Source organism: Parus major, chromosome 5 (assembly GCF_001522545.3).
Source record: "Parus major isolate Abel chromosome 5, Parus_major1.1, whole genome shotgun sequence".
Taxonomy (NCBI): Eukaryota; Metazoa; Chordata; class Aves; order Passeriformes; family Paridae; genus Parus; species Parus major.
In genome coordinates this window covers 5,668,670-5,687,017 of record NC_031774.1, presented here as the reverse complement: position 1 = coordinate 5,687,017, position 18,348 = coordinate 5,668,670, and the positions used below count along the sequence as shown (strand labels likewise).

Below are 18,348 nucleotides of genomic sequence, written 5' to 3'. Positions count from 1 at the left end.
GAGTGTCCCAGAGGCCCATGGTGGGTGTAGATGCCTGCCCTGTGCTCCTGGGTTGCTGCCTCAGAGTGCCAGAGTTCTGGTGACACCCTGGGAACACTTGCTGGTCTGTGACAATCCAGGGAAAGGCTGTCAGCCTCTCACTGGGCTGTGCCTGTATCCACAGCAGGGCTCCAGCACATCTCCTGCCATTTCTTTGGAAATAGTGGAGAATGAAGCCAACAAGGGCTTGGCTGAACACTGGGTGAGGCTGAGACCAGACCAGATTGGTCAAAGCCCCAGGCAGCCTGACCTGCAAAGCTGACAAGGATGGGGCATCCACATTTCCACTGGGCCACTCTCTCCACCACCACCCCACCCTTGTGACTAGAGGCAGCTCCCTCAGCCTGCCCTCGTGTGCCACAGGCCCCAGCTCCTCACCATCTCCAAGGCCTGGGCTGGGCCTATACCCCACACATCATACCTTTCCAGGGCTGTGGAGACCTGAAGGGGAGAGAGGAATCCATAGACACTCACTAAATCCCAAAAAAAAACCAGAGGAAGAAAGAATTTTTGCTGTTATATTTTTTTTTGGTTTATTAGTTTGGTTTTTTAAAATTTATTCCCCAACATTGAAAGGAACTTCCTGTGAAGCAGCTAGAAGGGACCTCCATGTGAAGGCCAGCACTTCTTCCTGGCCGAACTGCCATCTGCTGCTTCGCCAAAGAAACAGCTGTCTACATTCTTGGCTTGGTCTGCTACCATTCTTTATGCAAGGCCAATTTCACTCATCCATCAGGGATTGTTGTTGCCCTCAGAATGAAGCAACTCCACCTCCAGACCCCAGGAACCTCAGTGTCCCTCTGGGGATAACTCCTGTCACCTCAGCACAGCAGCCTGGTGAAAGCCAAGTCAATTCATGTCCTTTCCTTGCAGCTCAGAGCAGAGGAGCTCCAGGAAGGGTGGGGTAGGGGATGACAAGGAAGGGCTCATTTAATTCATGGCAACCAACAAATGATTGTTGATGCCAGGTGATGGAATGGGTGAGCCAGTAGGAGGGGCCCCATGTGGAGGCTGGGACTCCGTAATAATTCCCCAGCACGTTTGCAAAGAAGAAATTCCTCGGGCTCTGTGCTTTCATTATGATAACTTTACTCTGTTTAAAAAAAACTTGTCTCAAGTTGTTGATGTTATAGCCTAAAAGACCCCAGGATGTCAGGTGGCACCAGCAAGGCAGGATGCAGACATGGAACCAGAAAGCTTCTAAAAAGCACCTCCTACTTAAGGGGTCACGAGAACACAGGTGCTGTTGCCAAAGTACCAAATAAGGAGGATGTGACAGCATTTTCATCCTTGTTGCTTATTTTTCAGTCAGGCCGGTGCGGATTTTGAGCCGCCAGAATTCCTGGAGGCGCGCGCTGGGTGTCATCCCTCGCGTGTTGACAATGGATCTCCTGGAGCAAGGGCTGATGCTCCTCCTTCTCCTCCTTTCCCTCCTCCTGCACTGTCGACTGCCATTCTTCAGGCCCAGGGAAAGCGACTCCTTCCTTGGCCACTGCCGGACGTGTCTGTGTGCTGTCCCACTCAAAGGCTCACTGCTCCGCTGGCTCCCTGGCACGCCCATGTCCCTGGGCTGCACGCCATTCCCTGGGGGGCACAGAGCCAAGCTCTGCATGGCCATGATCAGGGAACTGAGGGTGGTGGCACTCATGGCAGAGGTGTGATTTTGTTCCTCCTCTTCCACAGCCTCCTCCTGGCACATGCCTTCCTCTTCAGCCATCACTGGGAGGGGCCCTGCTGCTGGTCCCTACAAAGGCGGGCTGCCATCTGCCTCCCTGCTCTGACTTTTCTTCCTTCCAGACATTCATCAAGGGCCTCAGAGCTGGGTGGACAGGGGGCAGCTGCAGAGGGTCCTGCTTCTATAGTGCCAGAGCACTCAGGGGACTGCTGACATCACAAACAGCCACTGTGACTGGGCCGTGAGTATGGCCCACTACATCGGGTTATGGTGGCCTGAAAAGAGCCCAGGAGAAGCAGGAGGGTCATGGAAGCTGAGGGACCCTTTCCAGAAGTCTGTCCCACGTGTCATGCTGCTTGTACAAGAAAGGCTGTCCCTTGGGCACAGGGACCACCTGCCACCTCCCCTCAGGAGCCCTTGGCTCCAGCACTTTCCTCATCTCATACCTGGGGTTGCCTCAACATGACCCTGGCAACAACATTCCAAGGACACAAAACCCCTCAGGTTTCCAGGAAGAAGGAAAAGCCTACCTGCCACCTTCAGTGTGAGGGTCCCCCTGATGCTGCTCTCTCCTTGACAGACAAACCTTAACACTGCTTTTTTGGTTTTGATCTCTAGGGATATTTTTAGTGCTCTTACACACTGTGGTTCCTGCAATCATCGTTTCACCACGGCTAAGGCAAAGTTAAAGCACAACTCACAGAGCTTCAGTCTTGCTCACACAAGTAACACAACATGGATTAGGCTACCATTCCAACAACACAGAACAACTGGGAAAAGGCCTGTGGGGTAGCATAGGATCTTTTTTGGATTGTAGTGACAGCAGTTTCTGAAGCGTAGAGAGCAATGACAGAGCTGAGAGAGTCACGTGTGTGACTACAGTCGGCTCTGCTGACCAGTTAACACTGAGCTAAGAGAAAAAAGGCATATTTTGTCCTTCAGCATCCCAGTAAATTCATGTAATTATAAGGATTTGGTTAACCCTTCTAACTGGTAGCACACAGATGGTTTTGAAAAAGTCAGAAGAGACATTTGGTCAACTCTGGGATGACAAAGGGCAAAACCAAGGACAAAACCTTCAGAATTGAAGAGGAACAAGTCACAAATATCTGCTCCAAAATACAAGGCTTCAAAAATCAAGGACAAAGCACTGTTGGCAGCATCATGGTAACCCATGACAAGTGCATGAAAGAGGGCATTGGCTTCCAGTTCAGGTAGATGATGTGACTGGTACCACAAGAATGCAATAGGTACAAGGAGATGAACACAGAGAAATCCTCACTGGGAACAAAATCCACATGGATGACAGTTTATGACCTCTACCTTTGCCATCCAGATGGCATCCACTGTTGTCCCTATCAATCAAGCACTTTGGTGTTGCGCTTTCTCAGCGTGCCTGTCTCCTCTGAATCACAGACTTTTTGCTTTTCCAGTGCTGCATTTTCATTTTCTGACTCCACAGAGAGGTCCTCTTGGCTTGTCTCTTCTACTTCACTGCAGGTCTCAGAGTGGAATCCAGCATTCTCTGCTATGACAGCAGGATCATCATCATCACAGCAACAGCAGCACTCCTCAGTGCTCTGGCTGGGAGGAAGGTCACTCTCCTCCTCCCTGATGAGAGTTACATCATCCTTTTTCTGCATTAAATCCTCACCACCCATTCCCACGGTGAGATCACTTAGCAGGGTTTCATCATAAGGATACTCCTCATCTTCCATGCCCTCCATTCTTTCTGCCAGCTCTTCTGGAGAGGGCTGGCTCAGGTCAGGGTAATCTACAAGGATTGTGTCCTGCTTGCGCTTGAAGCAATTATCATAGACAGGATAGGTCTCTTCTGGATAACCTTAGGAATAAAGGGATATGCAGCTTGGAGTATTACCAGCATTTAAAAGTAGTCCTGACCTCAGTGGTGGATGCAAAGTTGGCCAGGACAGTTGTTTTATTCTACTGCCAGTGCAAGTGTCAGCTCTTTAATGCCATGTACATGTGACATTAAATCCATGGCAAGAATGTGCAAAGCATGTCTTCTTGGGAGATGATGAAAAAAAATTCACTTTTAGGGAGCTAGGATATCAACCCTGACTTTCAGAAGTGAAAGCTGAGCTTTGCTGGAAGTTATGAGGGCTAACAGGTAAAAATGGTGTATCTTAGATCTTTAAATGGAGCCTTCATTTTTTCCTGCTTACAGATTGACTGATGCATGATTTGAACACTTGCAATAAACAGAATTACTGAGAAAGTTGAAAAAAATAGATACATCAATAACTTTGTGCATTTCATTTTAGAAATAACATTATAAATTTTATGAACAGAGCTCAGGGTCACTGTTTATGCTTTATGTGTTGGATCATTTTTGAAAGCTTTTTAAAAAGCAAGCAATTAAGTCTGCCTTTAAAATTATGATACAGAATGGGTCAACTAAGGTATCTTGAAAACACATTTATGTAGAAGGTAAACACCAAGGAATGGAAAGGACATTAAAATAAATAGCTTTTAAAAGACTTCCTGGAGTTGACTTTTACAACATTGGAGCTAACAAAGATGAATAATCAAAAGTAAAAACTGTAAGTTATCTAAAACATACTGATTCTGATTTCCAAGTGTTTTATGATTGTCATGAAATCTAGCCCAGCACAGAAAGGGAAAGATGTAAACCCAGAGCAGCCAAGCCCCAGCAGCAGATGGAGCATATGTGAATATTCATATGCCACTTTGGGCAGCAGATAGTGCAGTGTTTACACTAAAAGAAATGTTGGATACCTCAAAATCTATTTTTTCTGTTATGGTTGGGGGAAAAAAAAAAGCCAAGCAACCTCTTAAAAAAAGTTTTGAACACTGGCTTCTGGAAAAAGAAGGATGAAGTTAACCAAAACTTTGAAAGGATCTGGAAGTGTGATCGGATTAGATCTTTATCTAATTTTTCTTGTAAGGGTAGTGGTACGAAAGGCTCTTGCTTACCTTCCCAATCTGCCATGTAAGGAGCTTCCTCAGCTTCCTTCTCAGGAGAGATGTCATCTATGAATTTTCCTTCTTTCATAACTCTAGTAATTTCTCGGAGTTGTTGAAGTAACATTTTTTCCTGGTCTGTTGTAACATTTTGAGTCCTGCTAGAAGACATTAGACACCAGAATTTTGTCCACTGTTATTGCAAGCTATGAAAAGGGTTTGAACCCAACTGTTTGGTTCATGCCAGCAGCACAGTCTGGAGAAACCTACTGAGGAGTGTGATCCCTCCTCGACATCTGCACGTGCTCTGCACTTCAGCTGAGTATAGTTTATCCCTTTATCCAAAATGCCTGCAATTTAAACAACTATAGGAAGGAAGGTAAAGCCAATGTGAGAGCAAGATGAAAATGACACACAAAAAAAGAGTTATGGTACAAAAGACACTAGAGAAATTTCTCGCCTTTAAAAGTGTGTTAGGTAAGAATTAGGGGGCAGTATGAAGTATATAATACTTCATAATCCTTGCATGAAGTATTATAAGGAAATGAAATTATGAACCTGTGCTACATGTGTAGCTTGTGAGGCTCCTCAAACTTTCTCACAGTCATCAGTCTCAAGACTAAAATCTCTCCTTGTGACCACTGAATTTGCAAGTTGGACAGATCATCCTGTCATTATAGACAGTCAACCATGCAGCCTGTTGGGGAGGTGAAGGGGAGAAACAGGAAGGAAGGTTTAAGAATAGAAAGAAGGTGTTACATTAAACTGTAACTTGCCCTTTAGAACTGGAGAGGACTGTGATTTTTTAAATCAGATTGAAAGCAAACTTTTGACTGCTGGATCCAGTAATTTTTACTGCTTAGGTAATACAACTACTGCTGTAACAAAAATGCTTCCAACACATAAGATCATGTAGTCATTACACATTATTTTGTTTGGAAAGAAAAAAGGCTTCTAAAAATCTTATGGACAAAAAAGGCAGTATTTGGAGGGGGATGCTCTGCAGTCTGATAACTCAGTAGGCTTTAATGAGAAAGCCACTGGCTGCCACCAGGGGTGAAAATGGCTCTGACCAATGGTGCCTGTTTCATCTTGAGTTTAAAGTTATGATATTTTGAGGTTTAAGTCATTCTTGAGCAGTAATGCCAGTTCAAGCCACTCTTCTGGCACCCTTTTGGATCTGTGTTTCAGTCAGGAGCTGTTTCCCCCAGTTACTTGAAAGGGTGGCACAGAATGCTGAACTGTAGGTGTATGTGAGGTCAGATCTCTGGTGATCTCTGGTCTGGAGAGCAGACAGACAGATAATCTCCAAGAGTAGATTCACTGAGTAGGCTGCTCAGTGAATCGTAGGGAAGAGAGGAGCTGGAAGCAGATTTTGGCTTTAGGTGGGTTGTATCTATGTAAACCTCACTTTAGTTATCAGAATTCTAATAAACTTGCAATGTCCCTCAGGTTTTCCTCTTACCAGCTGCTGGGACTGGAGCAGCACTCCAAGAGATACTTTGTGCCACTCTGCCTAAACGGGAATGATGGTGACACAATGGCTCCTCCACTAAGGGCAGCAAAGTCACACTGGTTTAAAGTAAGATTAGCATCCTACTGCTGGTTGGTGTGATGGTGGTGGAAGTGCTGATCTCCAGCCTGGGCTGGATATTGTGACCAGCTGCAAGCACAAGTGTCTGTAACTGAACTTAGCTCAGGAGCTGGTTTGATTAGCACCTACCTAGATTAAGCTACTTCACTGAGATCACAAGGCAAAACATCACTTTTCCACCAAGGAAAAGTGCTTTGCTCCACAGTTTGAAAAGTTGATATCCCAACACTATACATAGGCTGCACTGATCTTCCCCAAGCTGTCATGGCAATCTGTCCCACAAACAACTGAAGGTGTGAGGCAGCATCTTCCCAAAAGCCTGGCTTATGCAGATGTGGAATCTCAGATGTGAATTAAGAGGCCCACCAAAAGGAATGGTTTCATCAGCCTTTGACCAAAGCTGTGACAGAATTGCTGAACTAATCCTCCTTTTACCCAATTTGAATATACATCATTTGGCTGAAGACAGAGAGGCCCATCTCTTTAGCACATTGGGCAGACAAGCTAGATAACAGGATAGCTCAGATAACAGGATCAATCAATGCAGCTGTATCACTGTGGCATTTCATACAGGAAAATTCCTAATATGTAGGATACCCTCAATAGAAAACATTCCTGTCTTATTGCAACACAAGGGCTCTGTATTTTAGAGTATTCCTTCTCCAAAATACCCTGTTTAAAAGGCAAATTTCCCTGCAGAGAGGGAGAAACCCATGTGTTATTTTGACTTCATTTAAGGCCTCTGGGAAGACTTACTGTGAGTTGCTGGCAGTGTGTAAGACATCTGGCTGGCTGCACATGGGAGATTTATCTGGATATAATGCACTTAGGAATGCTAAGAGGATAACAGATGCAGAAGGTTTACAGTGCAAGAAAAGGTCATTATTTTTGTTGTCTGTATTTGTAGCTCCAACACAAGTATTATTTTTCCTAATGGCAATACTTACACTTTGGAGAGTCCCAAAGAGCTCACTAACAGGTAAAGTAAAGGTTTCTTATTCTTAGCCTGAGATTAGAACATTTCCTAAAGAGCAATCATGACTGCAGGGAAAATAATCTAAATAATTTAAAATGGCATCTCAGACATGTTAACTGGTATTTTTTCAGTTGCATGATCTAAAGTAATCGCTGTCAAAATGCAGCTACATCCCCAAAAATGGCACCCCACAGAGCCTCTCACTCTTCCATATCACCTTTGCTCAGTTTATGATAAAAAAGGAAGTTTTTACAGTTGACAATCTGGTAAACAGGACTTTAAAAACAGGTAGGTGATCTGCAGTATTTCTACCTCTTACCTATCTACCTGAAATTTTTGGTTATATTGTTGAGGACCTGGCCAGGTGGTTCTTTCTTCCTCTTGCTTTCTTTATCTTGCTTCTCGTTCTTCTTACAAAATGCTAGGCCTTATTAAAAGTATCTGCACTTGTACTTTTTGGCAGTTTTGTATTTCTGGAAGGTTGTTTCTCTATTTAATGGTGTAGCAATTCCAACTGGTATGCTTTTGGAAGGAGGCCTCCTCAGTTGGTTTTCAAACCTCATTTAAAAAAAAAAAAAGCAAATCCAAGTTTCTGGTTGCTGCTTTCTACAACACAGGCTGGCTGTTGCTTTGCCATACCTGGTGTAAAGGGCCATGGTCTCACCTGGTCTTCAGCATTAGTTGAAACTTGATAGCACTTATATTTGTCTCTGACTTTTCTGTGTAAGAGTTTCTGTTTAACTGCAGATCAATAAATAAAGCTCAAGTCATTTTTTACTCTCTTACTCTTTCCTTTTTATTCAAATCTATCAATATCCAGATTGAATAAGTCTAGCTTAGTACTCTAACTTCACTTTCAAACCATAGGTTTTATTTTAATAGATTTATCCAGTATTAGTGAAATTAATGAGTAGATTAAGAAAGCTTCAAAGTGTTTGAAAACAGCTATTTGCTCCATTTTCACCATGATGTGCTTTTCACCTCCTCTTCAGAGAGGCAACATACAAAATTCTTCATTAGATTCAGATTCTCATTTCCCCTGAGACCTTTAGACCCATCTATATAAATAGTCTGGTTGAACAAAGAAGGGAAGTTCTACTAAATAGAGGCTTTGAGCCAATAACACAGAGTAGAACAAACACTGGATCAGACCCTAAACCAATTTTTTACAGTAAAAAAAAAATATTCCATCCTGGGTATCAGCACAATATCTGGGCAGCTCATGAGCCTATTTCTGTCAGCTCAGAGGTACGTGTAGAGCATTGTGTCAGCTCTCCAGAACAGAGATGAGTTAAAGCAGGAGCCTTCTGTTCCACTAACAAAACCAGGGCAGTTTAGGGGCTCTCCCACTGGGATCTGGCTGAACATGGGCAAGTTGGACACCTTGTCTGCCCAAGACAGTACAGGGTACAGCACAAAGTGGGGAAAAACTGCACTCAAAGAGAAGTGGTTTGAGACATGAACAAAATGTGCATGTTCAGCACAGAACATTCCTACAGGATGGGTTAAAACATGCCTTGGCTGATCCAGACAAAGTTAATATGATGTACAACCAGAACAGCTCTCATTTTGTTTTTTGCTAACCTTACCTTCATATTTATGGTGTTTCAGTTTTTACACTGCAGTTATGCAGCATCCTATTGATCTGTTCTTTTTATTCCTTATGAAAAACATAGACTTGTTTCCAGTGTTTCTTTGTAATGTAGACTGGTGATATCAGATTTGTAGGAGACATTAATAAACATAATAAAATTTTGAATGCTGATTTTAGAACCCTTTGTCTTTTTATATTTAGAAGCAAATGCATGAATTTAGAGTGGAACTAAGTTATGTAATCAGATTATTATACAATTCTGCCTTAAAGAAAAATTTTATGGTTATTCTAACAGGAATTTACATAGATTAAAACAGCATTTCAATTTAGGAAAATAATCCATAGAACTGGAAAAGAATAATTCAGGATATTATTTTGGTCACATAAAACAGGCTGTTTTACGTACTTTAAATGTAGATGATTCATCTTCTGTTTACATATATCTGTCATTTTCTTAAAAACAACACTATACAAAGGGGAGAGATAGTGATAATTGCTTTTCTGGTTAAGGAAAATGAAGTTGGAAAAAATTATTTATTTTATATATAGCTACTGAAAAGAGAAAAACTGCAGAACAAGAATTTGGATGTGTAAAATCTAACTTCTATAATTTGAAGAAGCAATAAAAATGCTATTTTTATATATAAAATGCAAGAAAGTTTGATTTCTAATCAGAGTAGAACCTCTCCTTAAAATACTCTAATTTGAAACACACCTGTCATACATAGGTCCTACTCTGTTGATTAATTTTTCCATCGCTTCTTCTGTCTCTCTCAGTCTTTCCTGGAGCTGAGTGAGCTCATAGTCAGCTGCAAAACAAAACAAAACAAAAAAACCCAAGATCTGTCAGTAATGAGCCTTGAAAATGTATCCCTGTTCCATTAACACAGGTAGAAAATGCTGTACCAAACCAAACTGGCTGTGAGGAAACTAAAACATCCAGCTTACAGAGTTCTACCTACTTTTCCTGGCCTGAGAAGGTGAAGACTATTACCAATATTACATCCATTTAATCAGCACAAAGGCACAATGGAACTTCAACATAGTAGGAATGGAGAAATCCATCAACAAACATCCTGCTTTTAGAAAGATCTCGATTCTGCACAGATTGTAATTACTTAATGCAGCGCTGATGTAATTATTTTGCATGTCTGAGACTTTAAAAAAGGGGAAGGGGAACTGGCAAAAAGACAGGAAGTTACTTCTCCAAGTCACAATGTAAGCGGTGACTCAGTCTTCAAGCTCCTAATCCAGTGACCTGACCCCTGCTCTGGTACAGCTTGCCATTAATGCTTTAGTCATATAAATGAAGAGCTCTAGAAAAAGCAGAATCATTTCCCCTGTTAGTTCTCTGGGATGTAAGGATGGCAACCTCACTGCAAAGTTACTTTCTCTCACTGAACACCAGAAAAAAAAAATACAATTACCATTGCTGATATATTGCCCAAAATTGCCAGGCACAATGCAGTATGAGTGCACTGGAGACACAATCTACAGCACTGAGTACATTAGGTATTCCTAATATGTGCATTAATGTCAAGAAAATTACAGCTATGTTAAGAGAATTACCTTCCTGCTACCACTTTCTATAAAAAAGGCTTCTATAAAGCCCTAAGTACTTTCCTTTCCTATTACAGTTTAGCCAGCTAAACACAGCACATTTAAATACTGCAATGGTAACTACTTTTCCCAATCCTCAATAGTAAGCTTATTAATTTATCTAATAAGTGCCTACAAATACTTGAATCTATCTCAGTGATGTTTAGGTAAAATCAAATTAACATTTTAGAATATTATTTGCTCTCTTTATTGCACGCATGAAAACTCTGCATTGCAAAAAAAAGGGACAAATTAGGGAAGTGCCTGATGATGGCTAAGAATTCACCAATTAAAAAAAAAATTAAACTAGCTTTCATGGTATCTTTCTATGCTCTTACTAGACTATTAGGGATTATACAATAATTATAACTGGACATCCTATTATCCCTTTTTAATCATTAGTGACACAGCTTTTCAGCAAATCCAGGCAGTTAATTCAGCAAACCTCATGAAAAGCCATTCCTTCCAGAGGGGCTTGGGATCAGGCTGCTATCACAGCCTCATGGGCTAAATGAGATTAGAAAGTGACAGTGCAGTAATTCTTTTTAACTCTTGCTCATTCCAACACAGAAGATTCTGGCTTGGTTTTGGTTTTTTTTGGGGGTGGAACATCAGCTTTACAGTGCACCCAGAACTTGAAGAAGCCTGTTAGAGCATTACAGAGTCAACAGCTACACAGGTACAACCCAGAGCCATACTCACTGATTTTCCTCTTCATGTTCCCAGGGGTAGCAGTGGGGCATTTCCGCTCTGCAGGAGTAGTTCTTCCCTTGGAAGCCAGCTGTTGAGGACAAGAACATGGCCCTTCCATGAGTTACAGCCACAGTAACAGATAAACCCCAGAGACAATAGAAAAAAATACAGAAGGCAGCCATGGAAAAGCACACCCAGCAGCAAAACCATGAAAGATGCCTGGAAGATTTTGCCAGCTGAAAACTCCTAGAACAAATAACAACATGTAACATATACACATAAAACAAGGAAAAGAATACTATGTGTATATTCAAAATTAATCTAACATTACTCTAGACATGCACCTTTCCACAGGGGAAAAAAAAATTAAAAAATTGTTAAAGGTCAGAGGCCAGTGCAGAGAGAATTCCTTCCCTGCATTCTTAGCTATAGTCTTCACAAGAGTAAAACCCACAGAATACTCCAGTCTTTTGACCACCAGGCAAAGGTCCAGCATAAACATGTTTTTGAGCACAGATGAAATGGAACAAGGTACTGAAATGAGACTCAAAATTTTTTTCCCTGAGTTTTTCCCTGACTTTCCCATTTATGTTGGTTCTTACCTTAAATAAAATGTACAGAATATATAAGAAGATGCCAAATCCATATATAGGGATAATCTGTCCCACGAGACCTCTTCCACTTCCACCAGTGCTTCCACTGCCACCTCCACCTGCCTTGGCTTTGGCCACTGCTTCAGTAAGGTGAGACCTCGGAAAATGAGGGACAGCTCGGCCGTCGGGAGTGGCGTGGGAATGCATCCTCGGAGGAAAACGACTGAGCTTCCCTGCAATAAACCACACAATGGTCATTTCCCTTCTATTACCTTCCACCTTTTCACATGTAGCATAAACCTGCAGCAGGTGCAAGTGACCTATTTTCTCTGCTTGTAAATTCAGCACCACTGATGAGTAAATAACGTGTTGGACTAAGTCTGTGAACTCAGTCCTCAGTCTCTTGTGATGTGCAGTGCTAGGAGTTAGGTTTTACTTAAAGCCATTTACTTCTAGCAATTTCACACAATTAGGACTAGAATCACACAATTAAAATCTCCTGATTTTACGCAGAGAAAGAGCTGGAAGGGTAATTAACAAAACATGGATTATAATAGTTATATTCTTGTCTGAATACCCAACAGATCAGTACCTCTAGTGGGATGAAATGCCAGATTTCTACTTGTTTCTTTCCTCAAGATCCCCCAACAACGTATCAGTTTTCCACTGTGAGCCTGATCTTTCAATATTGCCCAAAGGCATTTAATGTATAAATGTATTAATGTCCAAACAATTATCCACCTAACAGCCTGACACACGACTGCAGAGTCTGCCCAGCAGATTTTTTTGTTATTCCTGTAAGAAATAGTATTTTACCTGATTTCACCAAGAGAGTAATGAAAGATTAAGAAAAGCGATGTTACCTCAAGCTGTTCTCCTTAAAAAGATCTAAGGTAAAGCAGTGTGAGAAAGGAGATTGAATATAGCCTGGGACATATTATCTTTGGCATTTTAGAGGGAAAAAAAAAAATTTAGAGGTTTCTAACCTTCCCTAGGCAGAGCTAATTTAACACAAGAAAGGAGAGAAAGCATAAACGGATGTACAGATGCCACAGTAAGAACTGCAGAAAGCCTGAAATGGTGCTGCAAATGATTTCACACAACTGAAGGGCACAAGAACCTCAATAAATATAAGCTCATGCATTATTCTATTTTCTTGCTGCCATCAATTCAACAATTTTGCTGTGAAATTCACTATTTTACTCCTCTGTGTAGTTGACATCCTGCTTTCCATCTCCATATCCAGCTTGGATGTGCACCTGCAGTCCCTTCCACTGAGCAGTGTTGAGCTGAGTTACTCAGCTACCCTGCCATGGAACCTGGCTGTGAGAGGCGCTGGATGGAAGCACCAGAGATGGGGATTGCCAGCCTGGGCTGCAGCTCACTCCCTGATCCCAGCTGGAAAACTCCTCCTCCAGGGCACACACGGCCTGGATGCAGTTGCCTGGTGCTGGGACAGGCTGCTTGTGCTCGCAGAACGAAAATGAAAAGCAGGTTTAAAGCGGTACTGCAAAGAACTGACTTTACTTTTGAGAGTATGCAGCTGCAAATACTTTTATGAGCCACAAGAGAAAAATTTAATTAACATTTGGTCTTGCTAGGAAACACCATCATAGGCAGCTAAATTCCTGAGCACAGAAAATTGCAGTAAACACTTACTAGGAAGTGATATCAATAATTCATGAAGTTCCACTATTAAAAACACATTTTTCTTGTAGATGATAGCACACATTCCAAGAGTTCTTTAGTGCAACTGCCAGGGTACACTACCACTGACCAAACCCACTCTCAGATTAGCTTAATTTTGAGGAAGCTGTTATCATGCACTTAAATTTCAGTGAATTATTCAAAGTCTGTGCTGGAAAGCATAGCATCTTATTTACAAGAAAAGTCCTCCTGCTCCAGCAGCAATGCCCTGTAGCAGTAGGTCACTGTGGAAACGAGTGTGATGTCGTGCAGAGAGCAGCATCACTCAGGTGGGGATGAAGCAGCAGGGTAGGAAAACATTTATAAAACATATTATACTTATGCAAATATTATTTTTTAAAAAAGGAGATATTAAGAAAACAGAAAATAATTGACAAAGGTGAAACTTGTATTTAAAGTGAATAGTTTTCTAAATTATCCACAAGGCCTCATTTGTGCTTTAAAAGATTCAATTCAATTAAATATAATCAGGCCAAGAGGACAAACCCTAGATATTTCATTATCAAGATAATTTTAAAGGGGAATTTCATGGCTCCAATTTGTAAACCTACCCTGTTGTTATACTTCTATAATTATTTCCTTAATAAACAAATTACATCTTCCATAGCTTTTTATTGTGAAGAATCCATGCAAATTACACAGGAAATGGAGGGCACAGGCAACTTGAAAGCAACACACGCACAAAGCTCTTAAAAGCACAGTATACAAATGGAAAATGTAACAATTGGGTGCCACTGTGACTTGAATAACATTCCACACTTCCAGGGATGAAACAAACCACTTTCAAATAGAGACAATAACACACTTTCCATCAAGAAAATCAAGTGACACTTGAGCACAGAAGGCCATGTGTTGGGTCCTTGTTTGCTGCTGTATTCAGCTGCAGTGGGGATGGTGTGGACCTTAACAGGACATTTTCCTGTTGTGGGAATGCTGTGGGAAGAGCACTAACTCCCCTAAGCTTTGAAGGGTCCGTTCTGCTTTTGAAATGTTTCTCAATGCCCCTGTGACAGCCCGAGGCTGATAGCTGTGTGTGACAACTCCCACCAACCACACCCTGCCCGGCTTTGCACTCTTTTTACCTGGGTTTTATCCTATACTTTTAATAATTCTGTCAGCTTTTATGTTTCAAATCAACTTTGCAAACCAGCTGCAGAGTAAGCAGAACATGTTTTGTTTAACCCAGTCCTTTCAATAGCTTGAAGTCGAAAAATGAAATTCTGCCCCAGGATACATTTGTGTTGTTTAAAAGGCTGTAGTTTCTGAATGTAGATGATGTCCTTAATGATATTTTCACATGAGAATGACTGTGGTGTTTTTAATCTTGTAACAACATTAACACCTAACTGAAAAGGAGCAAATCTTAAAAACTGTATTTACAATACAGTGAATACAACAATCAACCAGATGATAACACTCAGACCATTCAGGCATCCCTTTTCTATGAAAGCTGTTATGTGTTCTATTTAATGGGTTTTAGGAATGGCTACTGAGCCCAACTCAACTATTTATAAAGTTATTTAGACTTACGTTACTGTACTATTCAGCAACTCTTAGTCTAGGCACTATGTCTCTCTGCCACATCATTTTCTTCAGGACACCAGCAGGCAACTGATGTGTGCATTGCACAAATGCAGGCTGGGCAAAGGGAGTTACCTGAACTGTCATATATTTTTTTTGTAAAGCTGATGCCACTTGATTGTCTGTAAGAAAGCAGAGTCTGCTGCTGTCATGGAGTTGTAAGGTTTATATGAAACTACCAACTTAGAGAGCAGCTTTACAAAATGCATTGCATATATTTATGAACACTAGACTTAAAAGGTACTTTTAAAACTACTAGTAGGTCCCCTTTTTGCTCCTCTTTAACAAAAGATAAATATTCTAATGCCTGTCTATAATGTCAGCTAGGAATGTGATACAAACACAGTAAGCTCCTTAAGCAAGCTTTGTCGTATACATGAAATTATTACTGTAAAAAAAGAACAACATTCCTGTCTGGAAGATAAAATTAACTTCTATAGTTCAATGCTCACCGTTTTCTGAAAGAGACCTTTGAAAATGACTTTATTAAGAAAGTTCCATTGCCATGCCTAAAGCCTGTTTTGATAAAAAGCCTTCTGGTAACATTGAGTTTAACAAAAGGTACTAAACTTTAAGCATGTTTTATTCAGAGACATTTTGCCCCCAAGACTACCATAAGCACTTTATTAACTTCAAGAATGACATGATTACCTCAAGCCCTCAAACTCCTGCCAGGTAACTGCAGTTATCAGTGCACTGAAGAGGACAACTAATGACAGAGATATGAATTGAGCGATTCAATCAAGATTTATTCTTCCAATAAAAAAGTAACTTCAGGTGAAATACAGTTTGGTCTACAGAGCAAGTGTAATGAAATCCTTGCTATCAAGTAGAAAATACAGACTATAAACTCTCAGCTGAAACTGAGCAGCTGAGGTGAGTTATTACATCCTCAGCCAAAGACACGTGCTGGGGTGCAAGAGGGGAGCAATGCTGGGTGCCTGTGCTGCCCTGTGATCTCTGCAGGAATGATGGGAAGTGTTTACAATTCTGAGGCTGTAAAGAGTATTTATGTTACCTATTTTAAGCATTTAACTGTAGCTTATGATTAAGCCACCCTATCACAGCACTGCTCAGAGCCAGCTGTGCTAGCATAGGTACGAACATCATTCATTTGACAGATGGCACTGAAAATAATTGAGGGGCACTGAAAATAATTGGAGAACAAGTTTGTTGTTGGGTTTTTTAAAGCTGGTTTTTCTGTCAGGTCAACCTGCAGCCAAAGGAAGGAGCACCACAACATTAACTGACAACTGCTTAAGACTACATTGCTGTGGGAAAATGGTGTGCCAAATTGCATCTTCTGGTACCACTGTGGGGTCAGTCAGGAGCTGTGTAGGGGCAGAAGTCTGGGGAGCCACCTCTCAGAGCATCTGCTCCCATCCGTGCTCCAGGCAGGTGATTCCACAGTCCTCACCTGTTCTGAAAACCTTTATGGATTTTCAGTGCCAGGAGGTCCTGCAATGGAACTATACACCTGCAGATCTACAGTGCTGACCAGCCTATTTTCAAGTTCTTAAAACACCAAAAATACACATGGTAACCATGAAAGAGCTGTTGTGGCATGGAAATCCTCTATTTGGCTTCAACATAACACTGTTTTAGCTGTAACTTCAGCCTGAAGGTCCTTAGAAAACCCTGAAGTGAGAGAAATCCATGTCACTCAAGAGTGCAGATACAGAACCAGGCAGTTGGAAAATGCACAAGACAGTCACTGAACATGAATCCCTGTGGGACAGCATCCTGACGAACACCTAAGTTCTCTGTGCTTCCACCAGCCTCACCTCTGGCTTGTGAGAAGGCATCCCTGCACAAAGCTCCCTCTCTGCCAAGACTAGGGGTTATGATACCTGTTACTCTTGGGAAGTGCCTTGGGGAAAAATAACCTCTACAGTAAAAGGCCATAAAAAGGATGGGAGATGCTTGTATGAACCCATTCCCCGATAACTTAAAGAGGGCACATGCAGAATGGGAGGGCAGGCACAAAGGATACAGCTTGAGGGGCTGCACGGACAGGACCTGAGTCTAAAATAAGTCATCACAGCATTATGAGAATCTGGTGCATGAAAATGAAAGTTTAAAACGCTGGAAACTGAACAGTGAAGACGATTCAAATGAATTTTTATTTCATATGTAACAACAGAAGCACTCCATACACAGAGTAACAAAATAATGAAGGGATGTATTGCAATGAAAAAACAAAAAACAAAAAACAAAACCAACGAAAAAAATGGAATGAATATGCCACTTTTCGGGAAGCTTTAATACCCCACAAATAAAAAAAAAATAAATTGAAGTTTTTAAGCTTTTTTTTTAAAAAAAGGAGACAGTAGATCAGAGCGGTAAGCACGAATGAATCCTCCGGCATCCCTCCACACGTCGCTAAGGGATGAGCACGGGGGAGAGACGCGCCAAGGGGGAACTACGCTATGTTTCCATACCGGGCGGCGGAGCTCCCTGCGCGCAGCCCCGGCCCCTCACGGAGCCCCCGCAGCCCGCCCGCCCCGGGCTCACCCCGAGCGGGACCGCGGCGTCCCGGGCCGGGGGGGGACAAGGGTGGGGGGCGGCGGAGAGGAGCGGCCTCTTACCCTCGGGCGGTGCGGCGCCGGGCTCCTGCCTGCCGCCGGCCCGGGGCAGGAAGGTGCGCGGCAGGAGGAGGGAGACGCAGAGCACCAGGCAGGACACGGCCGCCACCCGGCAGCACGTCCAGGCCGCCATGGCGGAGCTGGGCGCAGGCGCGCGCAGGCGCCGCGCGGGAGCCCGAGGGGAGCGCGGGGAGGGGGCGCCGCAGGGAAAGGGCTCGGGAAGGCGCTGGGATGGCGGAGCCTGGGCTGGGCCGCGGCCTCGGGAACAGCCCTGGGCCAGCACAGGCCGAACAGCGACACAGACACTCCCTTCTTCTCCTTCCAGTGCCTGAAGGGAGCCTGCGAGACTGATGGAGAGGGGGCTTTTACGTGTAGTAACAGGAGCCAGGGGGAATGGCTTCAAACTGGAAGACTGTAGGTTTACATTGGATATGAAAGATGTGTGCAAAAACAGAATTGTCTTTGCAAAGAGTTTGATGGGTGAAAGGTGTGGGTGTTAACATCTTTGAAATGGGTCTCAATGTCACTATTGACTATGGGCAGTGGGTTTGTGGCAGAGCTCAGGCGGCCTGGCCCCTGTCACAGACAAAGGGAATGCACAGGCCTCAACTTCTCAACTTTGGGGAAAACAGCAGGTTCAAGGAGCAATATGTGATAAGCAGCTTGGTAAGGCTGTGCCATCCTAATGCCTCAGCCAGTGGAGAAAGGAAGAGGGCAACATGCGGCCGGGAATTAGGGTAAAAGGAGGCTGTGCCCTCTGAAACCC

General features: G+C 42.7%; 1 protein-coding gene across 2 annotated transcripts; it reads right to left on the bottom strand.

The window, feature by feature from the left end:
* Positions 1-547: 547 nt before the first annotated feature.
* On the bottom strand, positions 548-17,732 carry RIC3 (RIC3 acetylcholine receptor chaperone). 2 transcript variants are annotated; one of them, XM_015630278.3, is made up of 6 exons: positions 17,586-17,732; positions 11,719-11,942; positions 11,126-11,204; positions 9,540-9,633; positions 4,673-4,821; positions 548-3,557 (listed from the first exon to the last, which is right to left on the bottom strand). In XM_015630278.3, the coding sequence occupies exons 1-6, from the start codon at positions 17,713-17,715 to the stop codon at positions 3,073-3,075; spliced, it is 1,161 nt and encodes a 386-aa protein (XP_015485764.1). In that variant the 5' UTR covers positions 17,716-17,732; the 3' UTR covers positions 548-3,072. The 2 variants fall into 2 exon arrangements, with proteins under 2 accessions (XP_015485764.1, XP_015485765.1); XM_015630279.3 differs by having other exon boundaries at positions 4,673-4,818.
* Positions 17,733-18,348: the final 616 nt, after the last annotated feature.

Coding starts and splice junctions, on each gene's coding strand:
- RIC3 (XM_015630278.3), bottom strand. CDS start 17,715: ATGGCGGCCTGGACGTGCTGCCGGGTGGCGGCCGTGTCCTGCCTGGTG. Junction 11,205..11,718: donor TTCTGTACATTTTATTTAAG/GTAAGAACCAAC, acceptor TGTCCTCAACAG/CTGGCTTCCAAGGGAAGAAC. Junction 9,634..11,125: donor GAACATGAAGAGGAAAATCA/GTGAGTATGGCT, acceptor TTTGTTTTGCAG/CTGACTATGAGCTCACTCAG.